The sequence below is a fragment of the Zalophus californianus genome, chromosome 9 (genome assembly GCF_009762305.2).
Source record: "Zalophus californianus isolate mZalCal1 chromosome 9, mZalCal1.pri.v2, whole genome shotgun sequence".
Classification (NCBI taxonomy): Eukaryota; Metazoa; Chordata; class Mammalia; order Carnivora; family Otariidae; genus Zalophus; species Zalophus californianus.
In genome coordinates this window covers 125,805,335-125,823,540 of record NC_045603.1, presented here as the reverse complement: position 1 = coordinate 125,823,540, position 18,206 = coordinate 125,805,335, and the positions used below count along the sequence as shown (strand labels likewise).

The 18,206-nt window shown below is 35.1% G+C and overlaps 1 protein-coding gene across 3 annotated transcripts in view; it reads right to left on the bottom strand.

The window, feature by feature from the left end:
* MINDY3 (MINDY lysine 48 deubiquitinase 3) overlaps positions 1–18,206 on the bottom strand; it is an 86,783-nt gene that overhangs the window by 61,863 nt on the left and 6,714 nt on the right. For all 3 annotated transcript variants that reach the window (XM_027592983.2, XM_027592984.2, XM_027592982.2), the window contains exons 2-6: positions 12,347–12,426; positions 8,620–8,680; positions 6,747–6,920; positions 3,450–3,501; positions 2,464–2,578 (exon numbers count right to left, since the gene is read on the bottom strand). In XM_027592983.2, coding sequence (XP_027448784.1) covers positions 2,464–2,578; positions 3,450–3,501; positions 6,747–6,920; positions 8,620–8,680; positions 12,347–12,426 — 482 coding nt within the window. The remainder of the gene's footprint in view (positions 1–2,463; positions 2,579–3,449; positions 3,502–6,746; positions 6,921–8,619; positions 8,681–12,346; positions 12,427–18,206) is intronic.

Sequence of the window (18,206 nt, the reverse complement as noted above, 5' to 3'; positions counted from 1 at the left end):
TTGGCTCTATACAAAGAACACTGACTGTCTCATGGGTAATAGATCTCACGGCATGTTGGTGCAAGGGGTACTGAGAGATGTTTAAGTTTCAGGAGGAGGGAGGAGAAAATTATTAAATCCTAAGAGTTAATATTCATTTAATTTCAGGCTAAAGTAAATTCAGACTTAATACGTCTGCTAAGGCATCTGAAGTATTAGGCCTTTTAAAAAACTTACTGGTATTAAAGACATACACATGAGTGTTGATAGCGATGTCAATTTAAGTATACAAAATGTCTAAGTGGTACAGAAGGAAACAGAGTTGATTGTGCATTCCCAGAAATATCAGTAATTTAAACATGTACTGACAAAATAAAGTGTAAAACTAGGAGGGCAGGAGGATTATTTTCTTAAAAACCAATTTTCTGATATTTTTTTAATTCCTCAAAAGGGCATCCAAATCCCCAGAAGTCTAGGTAAGTACAAGACCTGGTCATTTTCATTTCATCAGCCCTGAAAGAACAAAGAATAACTGCCTGTCACCGTGCTATTCACCTAACTTTAACCACTGGTTCTATCAGATTAAGACCATTTCTAAGGACTAAAGACATTAATCAACAATCCAAATATTTTACGAACGCCTAAATATTGTAGGACAACACAAACAAGTATGAGATTTTGCACTTGCTGCCTTGTTAACAATACAAAGCAGGCCATGATAAAGCCAAAAGGAATAATAAGAACAAGTGACAATCACTGGTGAGGGAGGGGATATCATCTCAAAGACCAGCTCAAGGAAGAACAACTAGACATGATGGTTTTTTGGCTATGAAGGGAAGAGGAGATATCAAAAGTTTTAAGCATAAAAAATGGGGGAATAATGAACAGTCAAAGCCAAATTCCTAAGACATCAGTCATCTCAGATCCCACCCTCATTGCTCTTCACCACATCTAACCAACTACAAAGTACCTTTGGTTCTTTCTCTTAAACGTGCTCCGAAAATGTTTTTAAATTTCCAAATTTAGAACATGCTTCTAAATACGCTCTTTCTTCTCCATTTCCATGGTCACTGCCCCAGCTTAGGTTCACTATTCAGTAACCACTCTTTCTCATTTTCCTGACTCTAGTCTTCAACCCCACCACCAACTCCCTCTCATACAACTCTAACCTCAATTTAAGGAACCTTATCAACAAAAAGATCTTGTTATTACCGTGTCCAAAATTTTTGCTCCGTTCTAATTTCGGCCAGGTGAGACTGCCAATTATTTTTTGCACAGACTACAAGGGCCTTCACATTCTGAGCCTTTTTATCGTAAGTGCACTGTCTCATCTCCCATTACTGCCTTCCTGGTACATTATGCTGCAGTAATACTAAACTCCTTATAGTTCTTCTGGTGTTACACCCCCAAATTCATTATGCCTTTATACTTGCTGTTTCCATGGCTCAGAAAAATCTTCCCACAGCTTTTCCATCTAGAAAACTTTTCCTCATCCATCAAGACGCTATACCCACCACACTGTCCCTACTATGTAAAGTCTGTCCTTGATTCCACCACAAAAAAAAAAAAAGAAAAAAAGAAAACCAAACCTAAGACTTCTATTTTCCCCCATTCTTTGTGCATGCAACAAATAAACATCTAAAAACAGTGTCATCATGGAATTATTAATGTGTCAATTTATTTTTTATAGTACTGAAGAGGAATCATTTAAAAAAATTGTTTCTGACATTATAATTCCAACCCCCAGCAGAGAGTCAATGCCCAATACACATCTGTCAAATGACAGAAGTCTGATAGCAGACGTGGTAAATCTAGCAGGATACTCAACTGAGACTAACAGGCTGTTAGAGATGGGAGATTAGCAGTTGGGGGGAAAAAAAGGCAGGACAGGAAGTGTACACACTGGAATTAACCACATACAAGTAAGTTGAGAGAATAAAATGCCCATAAAAAAAAAAGCATACAGAAGACAGGGACTAAAAACTTCTGCAATATAAAAACTTAGAGGGGGAGAGAAAGGAGCAGGAATTAACAGGGAAAGAAGAAAATGAAGCATCAAAAAAGGGGGGGGGGAGGAAGTGGGATCATTAGACATTAAAAAAAGGGAACTAGCACAGTGATTTATCAGTAAGTTAAGAGAGGGACTGAGCATCAGAAAGAGCTTCCAGACGGCATTAAGGTGTCAAATGCCAGATACTGTTAGGATGAAAGAAAATAAAATTCAGAAGAACTGAGTGCATTTCATAATTAGAACATTACTGATAACCTCTATAACACAGAAGATCAGGGGTGAAACTAAGTTTGAAAGTGGTTAAGTACTAAGTGAGTGGTGAGGAAAGAGAACTTGATGATTCCTTATTATCAGCATAAGAGATTTTTATTCTGAGATTTAGAAACAGTATGAAAAATAAAATTACTCATCACAGCATGAAAAACAGAACTGAACTCTAATAAAAGCGAGAAGAAGCATCTTCTTAAACAAACCTTTGTCAGTAACACAGAATACAGAAAAAGCAATACTCCAAATCTGTTTCCCCAGACTGAATACTGGTCCAAGACAGCATCTTTTAATTCTGATAAACTTCTGAATGAGCTTTTTCTGGTGGGGGGGGGGGGGGAAAGAATTAAGTATTAGTATTATGATAAGACTGACTACATTGACAAATGGGAAAATTTTTAAATCGTCTTATACATTAAACTGTATATGTACAAATGAGATTTCTGCGTCTCAAATTTTCAAATACAAATGTAGCCATTAAAAGCAAAAGCTGTAGCTGCTGACAAACGTTGCTAAATATATACCATTAAAATAGAATGCCTACTTGTCAGGAAAACTCTTCATCACTTAGATGAACTGTCTGGCATCAATAATGTCTACAATAATTACACATTTTTAAAGAATGAAGTAGCTCTAAGAAGTGTTCAAGAAAAAAGAAAACTTTACTCTGTAAAAGCCTGAAAATTATGTAATAAATATCTGAATACCAAAGATAAGGTATACATTTGTGGCTTCTTTTAAAAGAAATTAATGTCGTATTTCAAATGCCACCTGTAATTCTATCAATGTAGCTATCCTTACCTTTAACAATAAAAAGTTTAACGCTGTAATGAAAATATGGCACTTTTGACGGGAATCATAGAAGGCATATTTTGGCAAATGAAATAATAATTCAAATATTTATCCCATTAGAAATCTTTGTATTCATTCAGGTCAGAGAAACATTAAGCTAGAATGATTTTTTTCGTTGTAATGATGAAGCATCTTTTAATATAAAAAAGTGTATTCTGGTAGTTAGCTAATTTAGGAATCAGAATAATTTAAGTAAACATTTATAAATTATTATTAAAAAGAACTGATAACAAATTAATCCTCAAGTATATAAATCTAAGTACCTTTCCACAGTATGAACAGACTTAAAATGGCAATGTGTCCACAAGGTAAGTATTTTAAATGTTCCAATGTTACTTACTGAATTAATGCATGAAATCGCTCAAAGCCAAGCTCTTCGACAGCCAAGGCAGCTATACATAAAAGACACTTTTCAGCACTACACATGGCAAATAAATGACACAAGATACACACAGCAGGCTGTAAATACTTTCAAGCAATCAAAATTTTCCCTATTTCCTTACTCCCTTCTTAAAATTCTGTTTATTTTCAACTTTACTATAACACAAATCTGTATTTCAGGATCTTAGTTACCATGATTATAACTAAAATGGACATAATACTGAGAATGTAGAAGGGTGATTAAATAATAAACATTTATTTTCAATTCAGTTAGGCTAGTATATAAAATATGAGAAATTACTGAGAGTGCTTCACACATCAATGAAATGTGTCCTGCACTTTTAAATAATCTTTCAATTCACAGATCCAAATAAAATCACCACAGCTAATCTTCCTCCTTTATAACATAAAATCTTTAGGTTAATGTTTAATTATTAAACTAATGTGTATAAAAAGGCACAGCACTTTGAAACTACACAGGTTCAACAACAGCTTTAAGTTTGTTTCCTCATTTGTTTGTACAACTGTTAGAGAAGTTTTCAGTAACTTATTTAGATTATGATCATTAATACAGTACAATTATAAATTTAAAAAAACCAGGAAATAAAAGAAATCATTTAAATCCAAGGTAATGTTTATGTAGCACTTTATACCAAGTGCCAGAGCCCCTTCTAAATGCTCTACAGGTCTAATCTCATTTAATCCTCTAACAACCCTATCATCCCCATTTTACAGAAGAGGAACCGAGGCAGAGAAGAAGCCTCCCTGGAGCACAACGCAACAAACAGCAGAGCTGAGATTTGAATCCAGAGAGTCTTGGCTCCCTTTACAAAGATAACAGCTTTAAAGATCTCATACGTGAATCAAAATACTCTAATTTATCACAATGAACAAGTTCATATATATTTTATAAAGCAAATCTTAGTACTTTTAAATATTCTTACTAGAGAATCAAAGAAATTCATTACGAATTCAAAATTTGGATTTTTTTGAATTACAATTAAAAATGTTTCTTTAGGCTATCGTTTTAAAATCATTTTAATTTTCAAATGTTTTAAACTACTTTTAAAAATCTTTACCGGTCCAAATGGGTTAATTTCAATAAGCTTTTGACACGTGTGGGAAACAAACTGAAATTGAACCTGAGCATTCACTACTGCAAACAAGTGTGCGTTACCAAAAGCCAAAAACTACACACACCACACAAGCCAATGAAATTAATGTTTGTGCACAATGTACTATTGACAAAGGGGAAAACAACTCACATGTAAAATTTCAGGATAAAATAAAAATTCGACCTAACCTTTTCCAAATTGTACTAATTTGCTGTGCAGCGCTTGATTACCTAAATAATTCTACTGGGTATACACTATGAAAGTAGACATAAAGATAGTAATTTAGAAAAAAGAGGCAAGCAAAATAAAAAGCTTAGCAGGCAGGATGGTGAAAAAATATAAAACACAAGAAAAAGAACATAGCTGGGAACAAAGGAAAGAACAGGTAAAAGATTGTTATACGGAATAAAAACTTTAATGTAAGTTCTTTGCATTTGTCAACATCTAAGGTAAATTCTCAAATTTTCAGTTAACAAAACTTTACAAATTTTTACAGTCCTAAAAACAGACTTAATATGGTTTTATTTCATATCCATTTTTAAAAAACGGGGCAAAGTAAATTGGAAAACTACTAAAATATGTTTTTTGAAGAGAAATTAAATCTAATATGCCCACTTAAATTACTCAAGTACCAAAGTTAATACATTATGAGGCTATTTAACCTAGAGCGATTTAACCTCTAACTACAAAAATGTACGGTATACCCCATGGTAAGTACAGAGTGTACTACAAAAATACTAACAAAAAATGTTAAAAGAAAAGATCTTACTATTTTCTTGCATATTAATATATAGATTGGCTTTATGCAGATATTCTTTAAAACAACTTTTAATTAGTTCAACTGTTCCTCTAACAGAATTTTAATGTCCTAAATGCAATATTAAACGTGCTTTCATGAAACCCAGTAAAACCTGGAAAATATTTTAAAGCCAACCTTAAGATTTTTGACTATCATCCCTGTGAATATTTTCCACTTGTTTTCTTCAATTGTCATCAACTCTCAAAGTATGTTAAATTCTTTTTGAAAGGCTATGTTTAAAAAGGCCTCAAACAGAAACATCATTCAACTGTTTAAATTTTAAAAATTACTCCTTGCCAATGTACTCCCAGTAGAATTTGCCCCTACAACTGCAGGAGAAAGAAGACGCTGACATAATCAGAGTCATTTCAGCCTGTGGAGACAATCGTGCCTCAGGGATCATCCTACATGGAAATCGAGATTATGTCGTGAGTAATCAAAATTTACTCTCTATAAATCAGGTGTCCAATTTCTTTAAAAATAATTTCTGCAGAGATGATAGTTAATGGAATGCATCATAGGTAGAATAAGCCACTTCTTCGATATAAGCACGTAGTACTACCAATTATCAAAGTCACACACTAGCAAGAGACTTCCTGAAAAGAAAAACAGAACAGCAATTCTTTATCTACCTCAGTACCACCAGAAGTCTCCATTTTACCAGTGCATTCTGGCAGTTTTGAGGTCGATTGCATAAGAATTTTCAAAGGCTAAATTCCACAGCATATTTTTTATGAATAAGAATAGCTAATAGAGAAATCTTCAATAATAAAAAATTTAAATGAAGGAATAATTAAAATCCTTTTCGTAACACTACCTTAAAATAATCCATATATGTAGACTGTATTACATAATGTCCAAAAAGTTCAGGAGGAAAAGAAACAATACGTAATGAAGAATAATGCACCCATCTCTGCTCTAAGAAACTAAAGATATTTAAGAAATTTTCTAATGTCCCAAAAAAATCCCTTTTTTCCAATACCAAGAAAACCAACATTAAAGCATCTAAAACTAACGTAAGTAGGATTATGTTCTTTAAACTTTCTAAATGAGAGTTCCAAAGCTCCGAAGAGATTGTCATCAAGCAGAAATTAACTAAAACTTTTAGAAAAGTTTAAAAGATGCAATTCTTTTTTCTAAAAATGACACGGTAAGTGCAATATCCTCCAACAACTAAAATAACTGACAGGGAAATGAAAAATACTAAGGCTCATGAATTAAGCTCAGGCTAAAAAAAGAGATGTGTTATGAAAATTTTAAATATTTTTTCTTTAAAATTTTCAATAGTTTTATTAAAACAAAGGTACAAGAAATTAGTTCAGGAAATAAAAGTGTATCTTACAAGAATGTTCCACTTGGCAACTAGACTCTGCACGACTCCCAGAAATACTAGCCGTTTCCTCGGCCGTCTTTCCTCTTAACCAGGAAACCAAGCAGTATGATCCAGAGTTGTCACAACAAGCACTTTCTAAAATATCACATAAGGTATGACAAAGGAGTTCCTTCCGCTCTTCCTCTAAAAATAACCAAAGTATCAGTTATAATGGTTTTCTTTGAAAAGAAAAAATCCTGTCATGGATAACAATATTAAGACTGTTTTAATTTAATAGTGAAATTCAAGCATTTTAAGTGGAGGATTCCTCCCGCACAATAAACCATCTGTTTAAAAAAAACAATGTGCTTGAGGATTAATATGTCATCACTATTAAATATTGCCATTAATTAGAAAAAGAATCCTGAAAAATGAAGAATTAAACATTAGGAGAAAGAATACGTTACTTGGAATAACCTGGTACTGATCGCTCCCCTTCCTTGGGCTGCAAAGGGAGCCCTGGAGCCATGAGGTCTCCTTGACTGCAGAACCAGGCACAGTGTGAGGGCCTGCTGAGACTTCTATTTTTTCCTCATTTCTGAGTTAGTCTAATGTCTTTGATTTCCTTGTCCCACAGGGGTAGTAAGGATAATGAGATAACACATAGTCAGCACATACAATACCACAATTCATTACATTAGCAGACGCCATCATGGTTATGCTGCATAATACAGAAGCTCCCGATACTATACTGCAGTGATTTGGACATTAGACTTTTATAGAAAGGGGCAATGAGAAAATGCTCAGACAACTTCTTCCTGAGCCTTGGCACCTCCCCTTTTCAAGCAGTATGGCTCTCCAAAAGTAAGTACTGCCCCTGAAACTTTCAAAGGGGATATGATGTGTACACATCCTGTGTAAAATTTTATGCTATGGGGAGAATTCTACTTCTCTTAATAGATTAGCAGTTCTTTAAAGGCAAGAATTAGGTCATTTTATAACCACCACGACATTTACATTTATGACAGTGTTATATATTTTATCAATGTGAATATATTTCTGTATAACAAATACCAAATTTTATAAATAAAACATTGATGTTAATAATAGTATCTCTTGGTTTCTTCTCTACAATTTATTTTGCATTTCAGCTATTAATAAAAAATATACGAGCGACACTTCAGCTCTTAAATTCACAATCATTAGAAGATTCTAAGGGTATGGTTTGGAATGGAAACTGTTTTGCCTTTATATATCAAACTAGGATTATAATACATCCCCCATTCTTCCAGAAGTTACTGTGATGTCCCCATGAAATTGTTCACTTCCTAACTAAAGGAAAGACTTTGCAAACTGTCAAGTGGAATGCAAATGTTTGTTGTTATCAGGTAGCAGCACACAGCTCTCTGACCTAATCATCTTGCAGAAGCTGGGACAGCTTCGTATGCAATTTAATCCACAGATATTTGCAGTGTTATCTGCACTGTGTAAGGCACTGTACTAAAAGGTGCAGGAATACAAGGTAACTCCGTTCTTGCTCAGAGCTAAGTAACACAAAACAAACACAAATGACTGCTCCTTACGGTATGTTATCATTTAACAGTTCAGGGAAATGGCACCACTTTTTAGTGAGAGGCCAAAGGTTTTTGTCCTTAGTTCTATTATCCTGTCTTAGACCTCTTGGGTAAACCAAATTTGGGGATACACATATTAACATTTGGAGTCACTGTTGATGAAAATCTCTGAAACACTGAAAAAAAAATAAACCTCAAGAAAAAGTATCCCGTTTACAGTTTATTTTTTAAGATAAATAATTTCAGTTAAACTATTGCCACTGAAAGCTGCACAGATCACCTATAAATTGGAAGGTGAAGGAAAAGTTTATAGAAGACCACTATCATACCTGGGCAATCCCTCCAAGAAGACTTCTCTGAAGAGAACAGGAGCTTCTTCAAAAGAAATGCCTTTACACAATTAAAGTAATAATTATTAGAATGCATTATAAACATACCTTATTCTTTTATTTTAAAATGGAAAAAAAACCCTAATTTGTACCCCTTTATGATCTACATAGTGCTATAAAAATTTCAGAAAGTTTCCCTTCACATTCAACAGTAATTGAGCATATTATTCAGAATATACTACCATATAGACTTGATTCTAGATCCATAAAATTCTTCTTTCATGATACGTATTTTCTGGCAAATAGAAGAACTGACTCAATTGACTCAAAATAACAGACACATAATGTAACACATAAAGAAACTTATTGCTCATTCACAAAGTGATGACCCTAGAAACAAGAACAAGTCTGTCTACATTTCTCTTAGATTCCTTGGGGGAAAAGAAATCAAAATACAAACGTGGTTCTGCTCTATTAGCTCTGATTTGTGATATGAGAATATCACTACAAGTCTCATCACTTTATTATGAGTTCCAACTTCCTGGTTTAACTAAAAAAAGTTACAAGATTTAAAAAAAAACAAATGGACCTCTCACCTTTCCTTAAGTGAGTCAAGTGTGTTATACTAATGATTTGATAGAAAGCAGTTCAGTAGTGTTTCCTTCTCAAAGTGCAGTTTATGGACCACTTCCATCCTCGTCACCTGACTTGGTTATTAAAAATGAAGACCCTTATGTGCCATCTGTTGTATCTGAATTTCCAGGGGGCAGATCCAAGAAGAAGGTTACTTCGATGCTTCTCACTTACATGTTCGAAAGCAGTAGTGTGTTGATAAGAGGACTGCTTTTAGTCAGACACACCTAGGTGTGCATCTTGGTTCCACTACTTTACTAACTAAAAATAATAATAGCATAAACTTTAAAAGGCTGCAGTGAGGATTATATGAAATAATCTACGTAATGCACTTAGCACAGTACCTGCCACCTAATAAGCAATCATTTCAAAATATTTTAACAAAAAACTAAGTAATATTCTACAACATTCTTATAGAAGTAAAATCTACCAATACTATAATCAAGTGTTTCTCACTTTTCCCCAGTATAGCAACAACCATAAAACTGAGGTGTATAACTACATCCCAAAATTCGGGAAAAATGAGGTGGGATACCCATTATTTCACCACTAATACGAACGCTGTTAGTATTCTGATATACTTTCTTCCAGTCTTTCTTTCATACCTGTTTTATTTTTTATTACAAGTGAGAAGCATAACGGGTATGTGACTATGTTTCCCATTTTTGTTTTCCCACAGGATTCATAACTGTAATTCTTAATCACTAAATGTCTACTGAGCTATCAAAATATACTCAAACATCATTTCATGTGTAAATTACGTTACAGTATATTAGGTTTATAATTTTTTCTTTTACTACTATAAAAACTTACTGAACACAACCTTTTCCATATTAAGGATTACTTCTTTAAGATTCACAGAAGTACAATCATTTCATCAAAAAAATCTGCATTATGCTTCCTGTTATAACGTAAATTCCCTCCCCAAATCAAAGTACAAATGTACTATATGGCAGTATGAATATGCCAGCATCATCCTACCCATATATGCACTAGCAATTATTTTATATTTAAAAATTAGAAAGAGTAACCAATAGAATATAGTTACAGTTTTATTTGTACTTTTTTTGGATTCCTAGTGAGGTTGAACATCTTGATTCTCTGGTTGTCTATCATTATTCCACCTGTGATGACTGCATACACATCATTTCACCACTGGAGTTTTAGTGTTTTCTAACCAATTTGTACAAATTCTTTGTATAAGAAAGATAATATCTACTTACTGCAATATTAATTCACTGCAAATATTTTTCTGAGCCTGGAACTCATCCTTTCTCTAGTGTTGACAATAATTAGTTTTAGTTTTTCTTTGATTAAATATTATATCAAGAACATATTTGGTATATGGTATCAGATGATCTAAATTCATTTTGCCCCTCAAACTGGCAACCAGGCATATCAGTGACATTCATTAAATTTCATTTTATTCTACCACTGATTTGTAGTATGTGATAAATTCTTGGTAAATTGCTATATGTAATGTGGTCTAGTCCTGTATTAACTACTGGGTCCCATAATATGCCTATTCTTCTGTCAATAGTACCACGTTCTAATTTTTATTCTAATTTTTATAGTTTAAAAAAGTTTTAATATCTAGACTTGCTCATTTCCCTTCATTAGGCTTAATGGTTTAGTTTTGACTTTTACATTGAAATATTAAAAAAAAACCCAAAATTCTTCTATGATTGAAAAGATTTATGTGACTATGAAACTAAATTACTACCTCAAAGATACAAGAGGGCTTTGAACATTATTACAATTATCCCTTGCAAAAAAATAGCTACCATTGTGGAAATATACTGAATTTTATAAAACAGGGAGCTCCTGTGGTATACCTTGCATTTAACAACATTCATAGACTTTTAGTAAAAACCCAGTAGGGGCAGTATTAATATAATCTAATTTAAATACAGACAGGACAACGAATCTTCAAAATCAGATAGTAAGATTCTGCAAGCAACCAAAACATGCCCCCAGCCTAACAGTATAACAACTCTAATACTAATTTACAGTTAAATTTTATTCTTTATATTCAGTTACTCCCAGGCAACGTTCAAACATTCAAACTTTTCTTAATTTTTTTTATAATTCTAATGCAAAAAATCAATTTTACCCTTTAAAGAAATAAAATGATGACCTATAAAGGTTATATTTTGGAATCAGTCATGAAAGGAGATTTTTTTGCCTCCTTCAGAGATAAATTTTTAATTTAATAATGTGGAGCATAAGGCTTGAGACAAATTTACTTTGCAGCTAACAGTTCAGGAATGTGTTCCTTATGCTCAATGAATAATAAATATCACATTAAATATGTATTTTCAAAACGTGCTGATTAAAACATAATAAATTCCAGCTTCTCTTAGAACAGTTGTAAAGTGACACTGCTGCTCAGACATTTTAAGTATGACAGTAAACTGAAAATTCAATTTGTGGTTTTAACAATGTAACATCTGCAGCAAATCGGCCTTTGAAATTCAAACACTACATTAGGATTCAAAATCATATATATATATATATATATATATATATATATAAATATATTCAGATTAACACTATCTTGCCCAAAGAAAAAACCTTTTTTTAAAATTTCGGAAATTCTGTTTGAAGTCAGTTATTACTAATTTTATTTTAAAAGCCAACGGCCTAAAACTGTAAATACAGCTTATTTTTAAAAATGTATAAGGTTTTAGAGCATGAAAATATTATTCATCTTCAACTTTGTAGGAAAATCATTTTTACAGAAAGAACAAATGAAAAGAATTGCTGATATACCTAACAATAGCATAAAACATTATGACTTGACAGGATCACTGTATTAGAAAGATGTCATTATCATTAATTCCTCATTTTCTGAAGGTCAGTGAACACCTATTACGTTTTCTTGAAAATAAAGACAGTCTACAGGCTATTGCTGCATAACCTGCTTATGTTCTGAATTCATTTTTTATTTTGGATATTTATAGCAATTTACACGAACAAAAGTTAAGAGATAACTGATCATGTCTCATTACATATAGATAGTAGAAAACAAAAAGTCAAGTATGAAACGTTTGAACATGTCCCTCTAAGGAGTTGGTAAAGTAGTCTATGTTACCTGAACAGGTGCAATAACAGCACAGGGGCCACCTTCAAACTGTTCTAATGCAGATCCCTCTGATTCACTAAACACAAACCCTAAAAATGAAAGCAAGTAGCAAAGATTAAAAATGAAATTCAAACAGCAGCCCAAAGAATTTTTAATGTATGCTTTGAGAAAGATCACTTATTACAAAAGCAAAATATCTCCAATTTATTCAGGCACAGTGGTTCTTAATTTTTGGGGGGATCAAGAAACCCTCTGAAAAAAGATCTGGAGCCTATGCTCCCACCCTGTGCCCCAAATGCATGTAAACACACACACACACACACACACACACACACGTGCGCACACAAAATCTGCACCTAGGGACCCCTCTAAGTGGGCTAAGGGGATAAAGTGTGGACCTTAGTAAAAGAATACTAAATTAAATACTTTATTTGATGAAAGACAAGTCTATCTACTGAATTCAAAGAGAATTTTTAGGATCCTTTCCATATAGAATATTTTTTCAACCAAATCTTTGAGTCACATTCTATAAGCTAAAAATTAAAGGCATCAGACAGGGAATGTGCTCATACTAGCTCTATCTCAATTTCACTATTACCCAACCAGCACGGACTGAGAGCAACTAGTAGATGTTCCTACAGACAGCAGAGGGCCAGAAGTCCAGAGGACTGAGTTACTATCTGTATCACTGTTGGGAAATCATTTCGCCTCCCTAGGTCTCTGTGTACTTATCTTTAAAATGACTGTTTCCAATTCGAACATGCTAAGAATATGTAAAGTTTCACTAATGGTTGTAGTTCAGTCATTCATCCCATGAACACTTAATGAACATAAAATACTACAGCAAGCATCTAGGATGTACGCATGAATGACAAAGTCCCTGGTCTGCAGGAGCCAACAGTACAGGTGAACATGGACATATGAACAAATAAATAATAAAGAATAAATGAATGTTAAAACAGAAGTACGGGGGCGCCTGGGTGGCTTGGTTGTTAAGCATCTGCCAGGGTCCTGGGATCGAGCCCCGCATCGGGCTCCCTGCTCCGCGGGAAGCCTGCTTCTCCCTCTCCCACTCCCCCTGCTTGCGTTCCCTCTCTCGCTGTGTCTCTCTCTGTCAAATAAATAAAATCTTAAAAAAAAAAAAAACAGAAGTATGAAGACAGTATTATGGATACAGAAAGGAACGAATTACTCTGCCTGAGTCAAGTCACAACCGGTGACTTTGGGGCTGATCTTGAACAGGAGTTTGTGAGGACAAGGATGAGGAATGACTTTCAGGTAAAGAAAACTTACCTTTATTTAAGAAAAAAGGTTTGGGAAGAACAAGACAAATTTATGGGGCAGGGGGAAATTTAACGTAGCTTAAGGGTAGCATGGGGGTGGGACGGGGGAGATGGTAACTGGGAGGAGGGAAAGCTGACAAGAGGTTAATACTGGGAAGGGCCAGACCATGACAAGTACTAATTAAACTGTAATATGATCATACTGTTTTTTCTCCTTTTTTAAAGGAACAGAATGGGGATGAGACTGTTTCAACAGCCATACAGAGATGCTATCGACCTAATAAAATTGACATTATTAGTATGGAGAGGAGAAACTCTATCCAAATAGTATTTCTTAGGTAAAAATTAAGATTTGATGAGTATGTGCAAGTGGGGCAAAGAAATTAGAGCAGACTCTGAAGTTTCTAGCTTGAGACACTAGGTGATAACAATTGAGATAAGAAACAGCATAGAGGAGCCCATTCCATCCCACCTCTGCTCTCTTAACCTTTCAATCCCTCTCTTTCAAACAGTACTTAAACATGTGTCTCACATATTTAAAAAACAAAAAATCCTCCTTAAGAATCCACCCAAATTTCTTTGAGTGAAGAGTTGAAAACTTACGTAAACACAAAAACCTGCACACAGATGTTTACAGCTCCTTTATTCATAATTGTTAATACTTGGAAGCAACTAAGTTGTCCTTCAATAAGTGAATGGGTGGGTAAATGAACTGCGGTACATCCAGACAACAAAATATAATTCAGCACTAAAAAATAAATGAGCTTACAAGTCATGAAAAGACATGGAGGAACCTTAGTGCATATTACTCAATGATGTAACCAACTGGAAAATGCTAAATACTGTTATGATTCCAACTATAGGATATCCTAGAAAAGGCAGAACTATGAAGACCATAAAAAGATGAGTGGTTTCCGGGGATTGGTGGAGGGAGAAAGGGAAGAGGGATGATATGCAAAGCACAGAAGATTTTTAGGCAGTGAAAATACTGTGAAACCATATTATACATTTGTCCAAACCCAGAGAATGTATAACACCAAGAGTGAGCTGTAAACTATGGACCTTGTGTGATAATGATGCGTCAGTGCAGGTTCATCATTAACAGATATTCCACCCTGGTGGGGTGTAATGCTAATAGGGGAGCCTACGCATGTTGTGGGAGCAGGAGGTATATGAGAAACCTCTGTAGCTTCCCCAAGTTTTGCTGTCAACCGAAAACTGCTCTAAAAAAGTAAAGTCTAAATTTAAAAAATCCAGCTGACCATTAAAAAAAACCCACCGAAAACTCCAACCACCACCCTCTCAAAGCCCACCTAGTTGTCTTATATGCACTCTCTCAATCTCCTTACAATTATTCAACCTTATGATATTATTCTTGTAATTTATTTAACCCCCAAAATTTGGCTTTCAACCTCTGACTGCACCAAATTCATTCTCACCAAGTTCATCAATGACCAATACAGGCGATTTCTCAAGTCTTTTCTTATTTACTCTCCAGAGAATCACCTGAAAACCTGACCATGGACTTCTGAAAAAACCTTTGCCCCTTGGCTTTACTGGTCCCCCTTGTTGCAAATTTTCCTTTTCAGTTTCTTCTCAGTTCCCTCCGTCAACTTCTCTTCAATGCTAATGTTCCTCATGTCTTGGCTTTAGGATCTATGGTTCTTTCATTCCATATATTTTCCTTAGGTAACTCATCTACTCTCAAGATTTCCATTACTGGTTATAATCAGAGAATTCTCAAATAGAGCCCAGATTACAATTCCAGACATAAACAGAGTTTAGTTTTCTTAACACGGTCCTGTATGATATGATTTCTACCTAAATCTCCTATCTCATCCTTTGCCACTCTTCCTCTTGGACCTTCAGGCATGCCGAGCATCTTTCAGGCCCTCAAATACCCATTTTCTGTCAGGTTTCTTACCTTTGAACATACTGTGCCCTCCACTTGAAACACCTGCTAACCCTTTCTTTGTCATCTTAAGGCAAGATCCTCTTGGTTCAAGACCCCAAAACATGACTTATATCTGTCCATTTCTATCCCATCTCTGGTCTACCCTGAGGTTCAAACCACTGTCATCTGTCATCTAGAATACTGTTAAGTTTCCAAGTAGATGCCCCTGTTTCTCCCCACTTACCCCACCCCCCATCCTTATATGTTCACCATAGAGTTACCAGAGGAATATTTCAGACTTGGAAATCAGATTTTGTCATAGCCTACTTAATACATTTCAGTGGCTTCTCATGGCAATTAGAATGAAACCCAAACTCCTTTTCACGGCCTTAAAAGACACCATGATCAAACCCACATTCCCTCAGTTCACTCTCATATTCATCATCTACAGTGACTTTAGAACATCTCAAGGTTTTTACTTTAGCCCTAGTGCTTGCTGTTCCTTCTATATGCATTTCCCCTTCTCTCTTTAGAAACCTGAATCCTTCTCATTATTAAGGACTCATTTTAGGTGTTAACTTCTCAGAGATATTCCCTGATAAACCTAAGTAGGTCTCTCCTACCATCAGCATAACCAGTACTTTCCCTAATCAATGATTACTTCATTATTGCTTGTTTACTTGTTTATTATTTGCCTATAAGGTATCTTGCCTGTTCTGCTGACCAGTTTTCCTAGTATAGTTAATGCTCAATAAGTGCTTTTTGAACTGTTGCAAGGAAAGATAACAGGGGAGTCTGTTTCTAGGTGTGCCAAGTTCAGTTGTGTGATAACCATTCGGCAACATTTATTTATTTAAGATTTTATTTATTTATTTGCGAGAGAGTGAAAGTGAGAGACATCACAGAGTGAGAGGGAGAAGCAGACTCACCGCTGAGCAGAGAGCCTGATGCGGGGCTTGATCCCAGGACCCTGACATCATGACCTGAGCCAAAGACAGATGCTTAACTGACTGAGCCACTCAAGCGCCCCCATTTGGCAACATTTCTTAGAAGTGGGGAAATATGGGTCTGAAGCTCAGGGCAGGGATTAGGATTAAACACAGCAATTTGAATCATCCTCAACACTGGCAGTCAAAGTAAATGAGAACAAGTAAACAAAAATAATGGAGTTGGGAACATTAAAAAATAAGCAGAGGCTGAGTCAGCGAAGATGGACAAAGACTGGAAGGTAAGAGAAAAACACACTGAAGTCCCCCAGGAAGCAAAGAGTAGTCACTGGCTACAAAGGCTGCTGAGTCGAGTAAAAACATAAATTAAAACACTGGATTAAGCATATCACTGGGAATACAAAAGAAGAAATCCAAAGCACTGGAGAGAGTAAAAGTGATTTAAAGTGATTCAGAATACAAGGAGAAAGAGTAAAAGCAAACTACTTGTTAAACAAATGAAGGCAAAAAATATGGTAACTTGAAGGGTAGCTGGATAAAGAATTATTATTTATACAGAATGAAGGGCATGGGTTTAAAAACAGGAAAAGAGTGATTACATGGGAAAGAGGACGTTTAAAGACTCCAAGTCTTAGAAAGAGTTGTGGTGGTGGGGGGGGGGGGGGGGGGGAAGACTGGATAAACAGAGGTTCTCAAAGTGTGGTCTATAGAAACTTGGAAATCTGAGACTCTTTCAGGGGATCTACTAGGGGTAAAAATAATTCTCGTAAGGATACTAAGACATTATTTGCCCTTTACACTGTGTTGACATTCATAGCCATGGTACAAAAGCAAACAGTAGGTGTGATTGCTGGTGTCTCAGCAAACACGAAGGCAGCGTCATTAAACTGCATTAGCAGTTACCATACTAGTAAACAAAACCACCCTCTCTCAAACACACACACAAAAGCCAATTTAACTAAAGAATGCCCTCACTGACGCTAATTTTATTTAAATCTTGACCTTGAATAAAGTGCCCTTTTTAAAACTATTCTGCATGACAAAATGGAAACTACCCATAAAGCACCTGTGCTACATACCTTGATGATGACTGATCTTTGTCTCAAGAAAAAGCATGTAATTTTCTGAATTGCAAGCTGTAAGTACTTTTTTGTAGAGCACTGTTTTTAATTCTGAAGAGCTACTGACAAACTATGATTATTCAGACTTGGGTATGTGGCAAACCCTTTCTCAGAAGTGAACGAAGTGAGCCTGATACTTCAAGAAAAATAACTGACAGTTATATTCACCAGTGATAGAATTTCAGGCCTTCAAGCATAACTAACATTTTGGAAAACCTGCATCTACCACTGTGAACTTGACAACACCTCAATTCTTAGATATTTTTCTAATGAGATCAGTGGTGACAGTAATAAATGTGATTTTTGATATTGAAATGTGTTATCATTTGGAATGTCTGAATAAACCAGTGGACCAATAACTTTCAAATGACTGATGCATGCTGTTAGAAATGCATGGGTAAAGATCCATTCAAAGTACAAGACAAACCAATGGTTTTCAATTTGACAGAGTACAAAAAATTCATTCATGGGCGCCTGGGTGGCTCAGATGGTTAAGCGTCTGCCTTCGGCTCAGGTCATGATCCCGGGGTCCTGGGATCGAGTCCCGCATCAGGCTCCCTGCTCCTTGGGAGGCTGCTTCTCCCTCTGCCTCTCTCTCTCTCTGTCTCTCATGAATAAATAAAT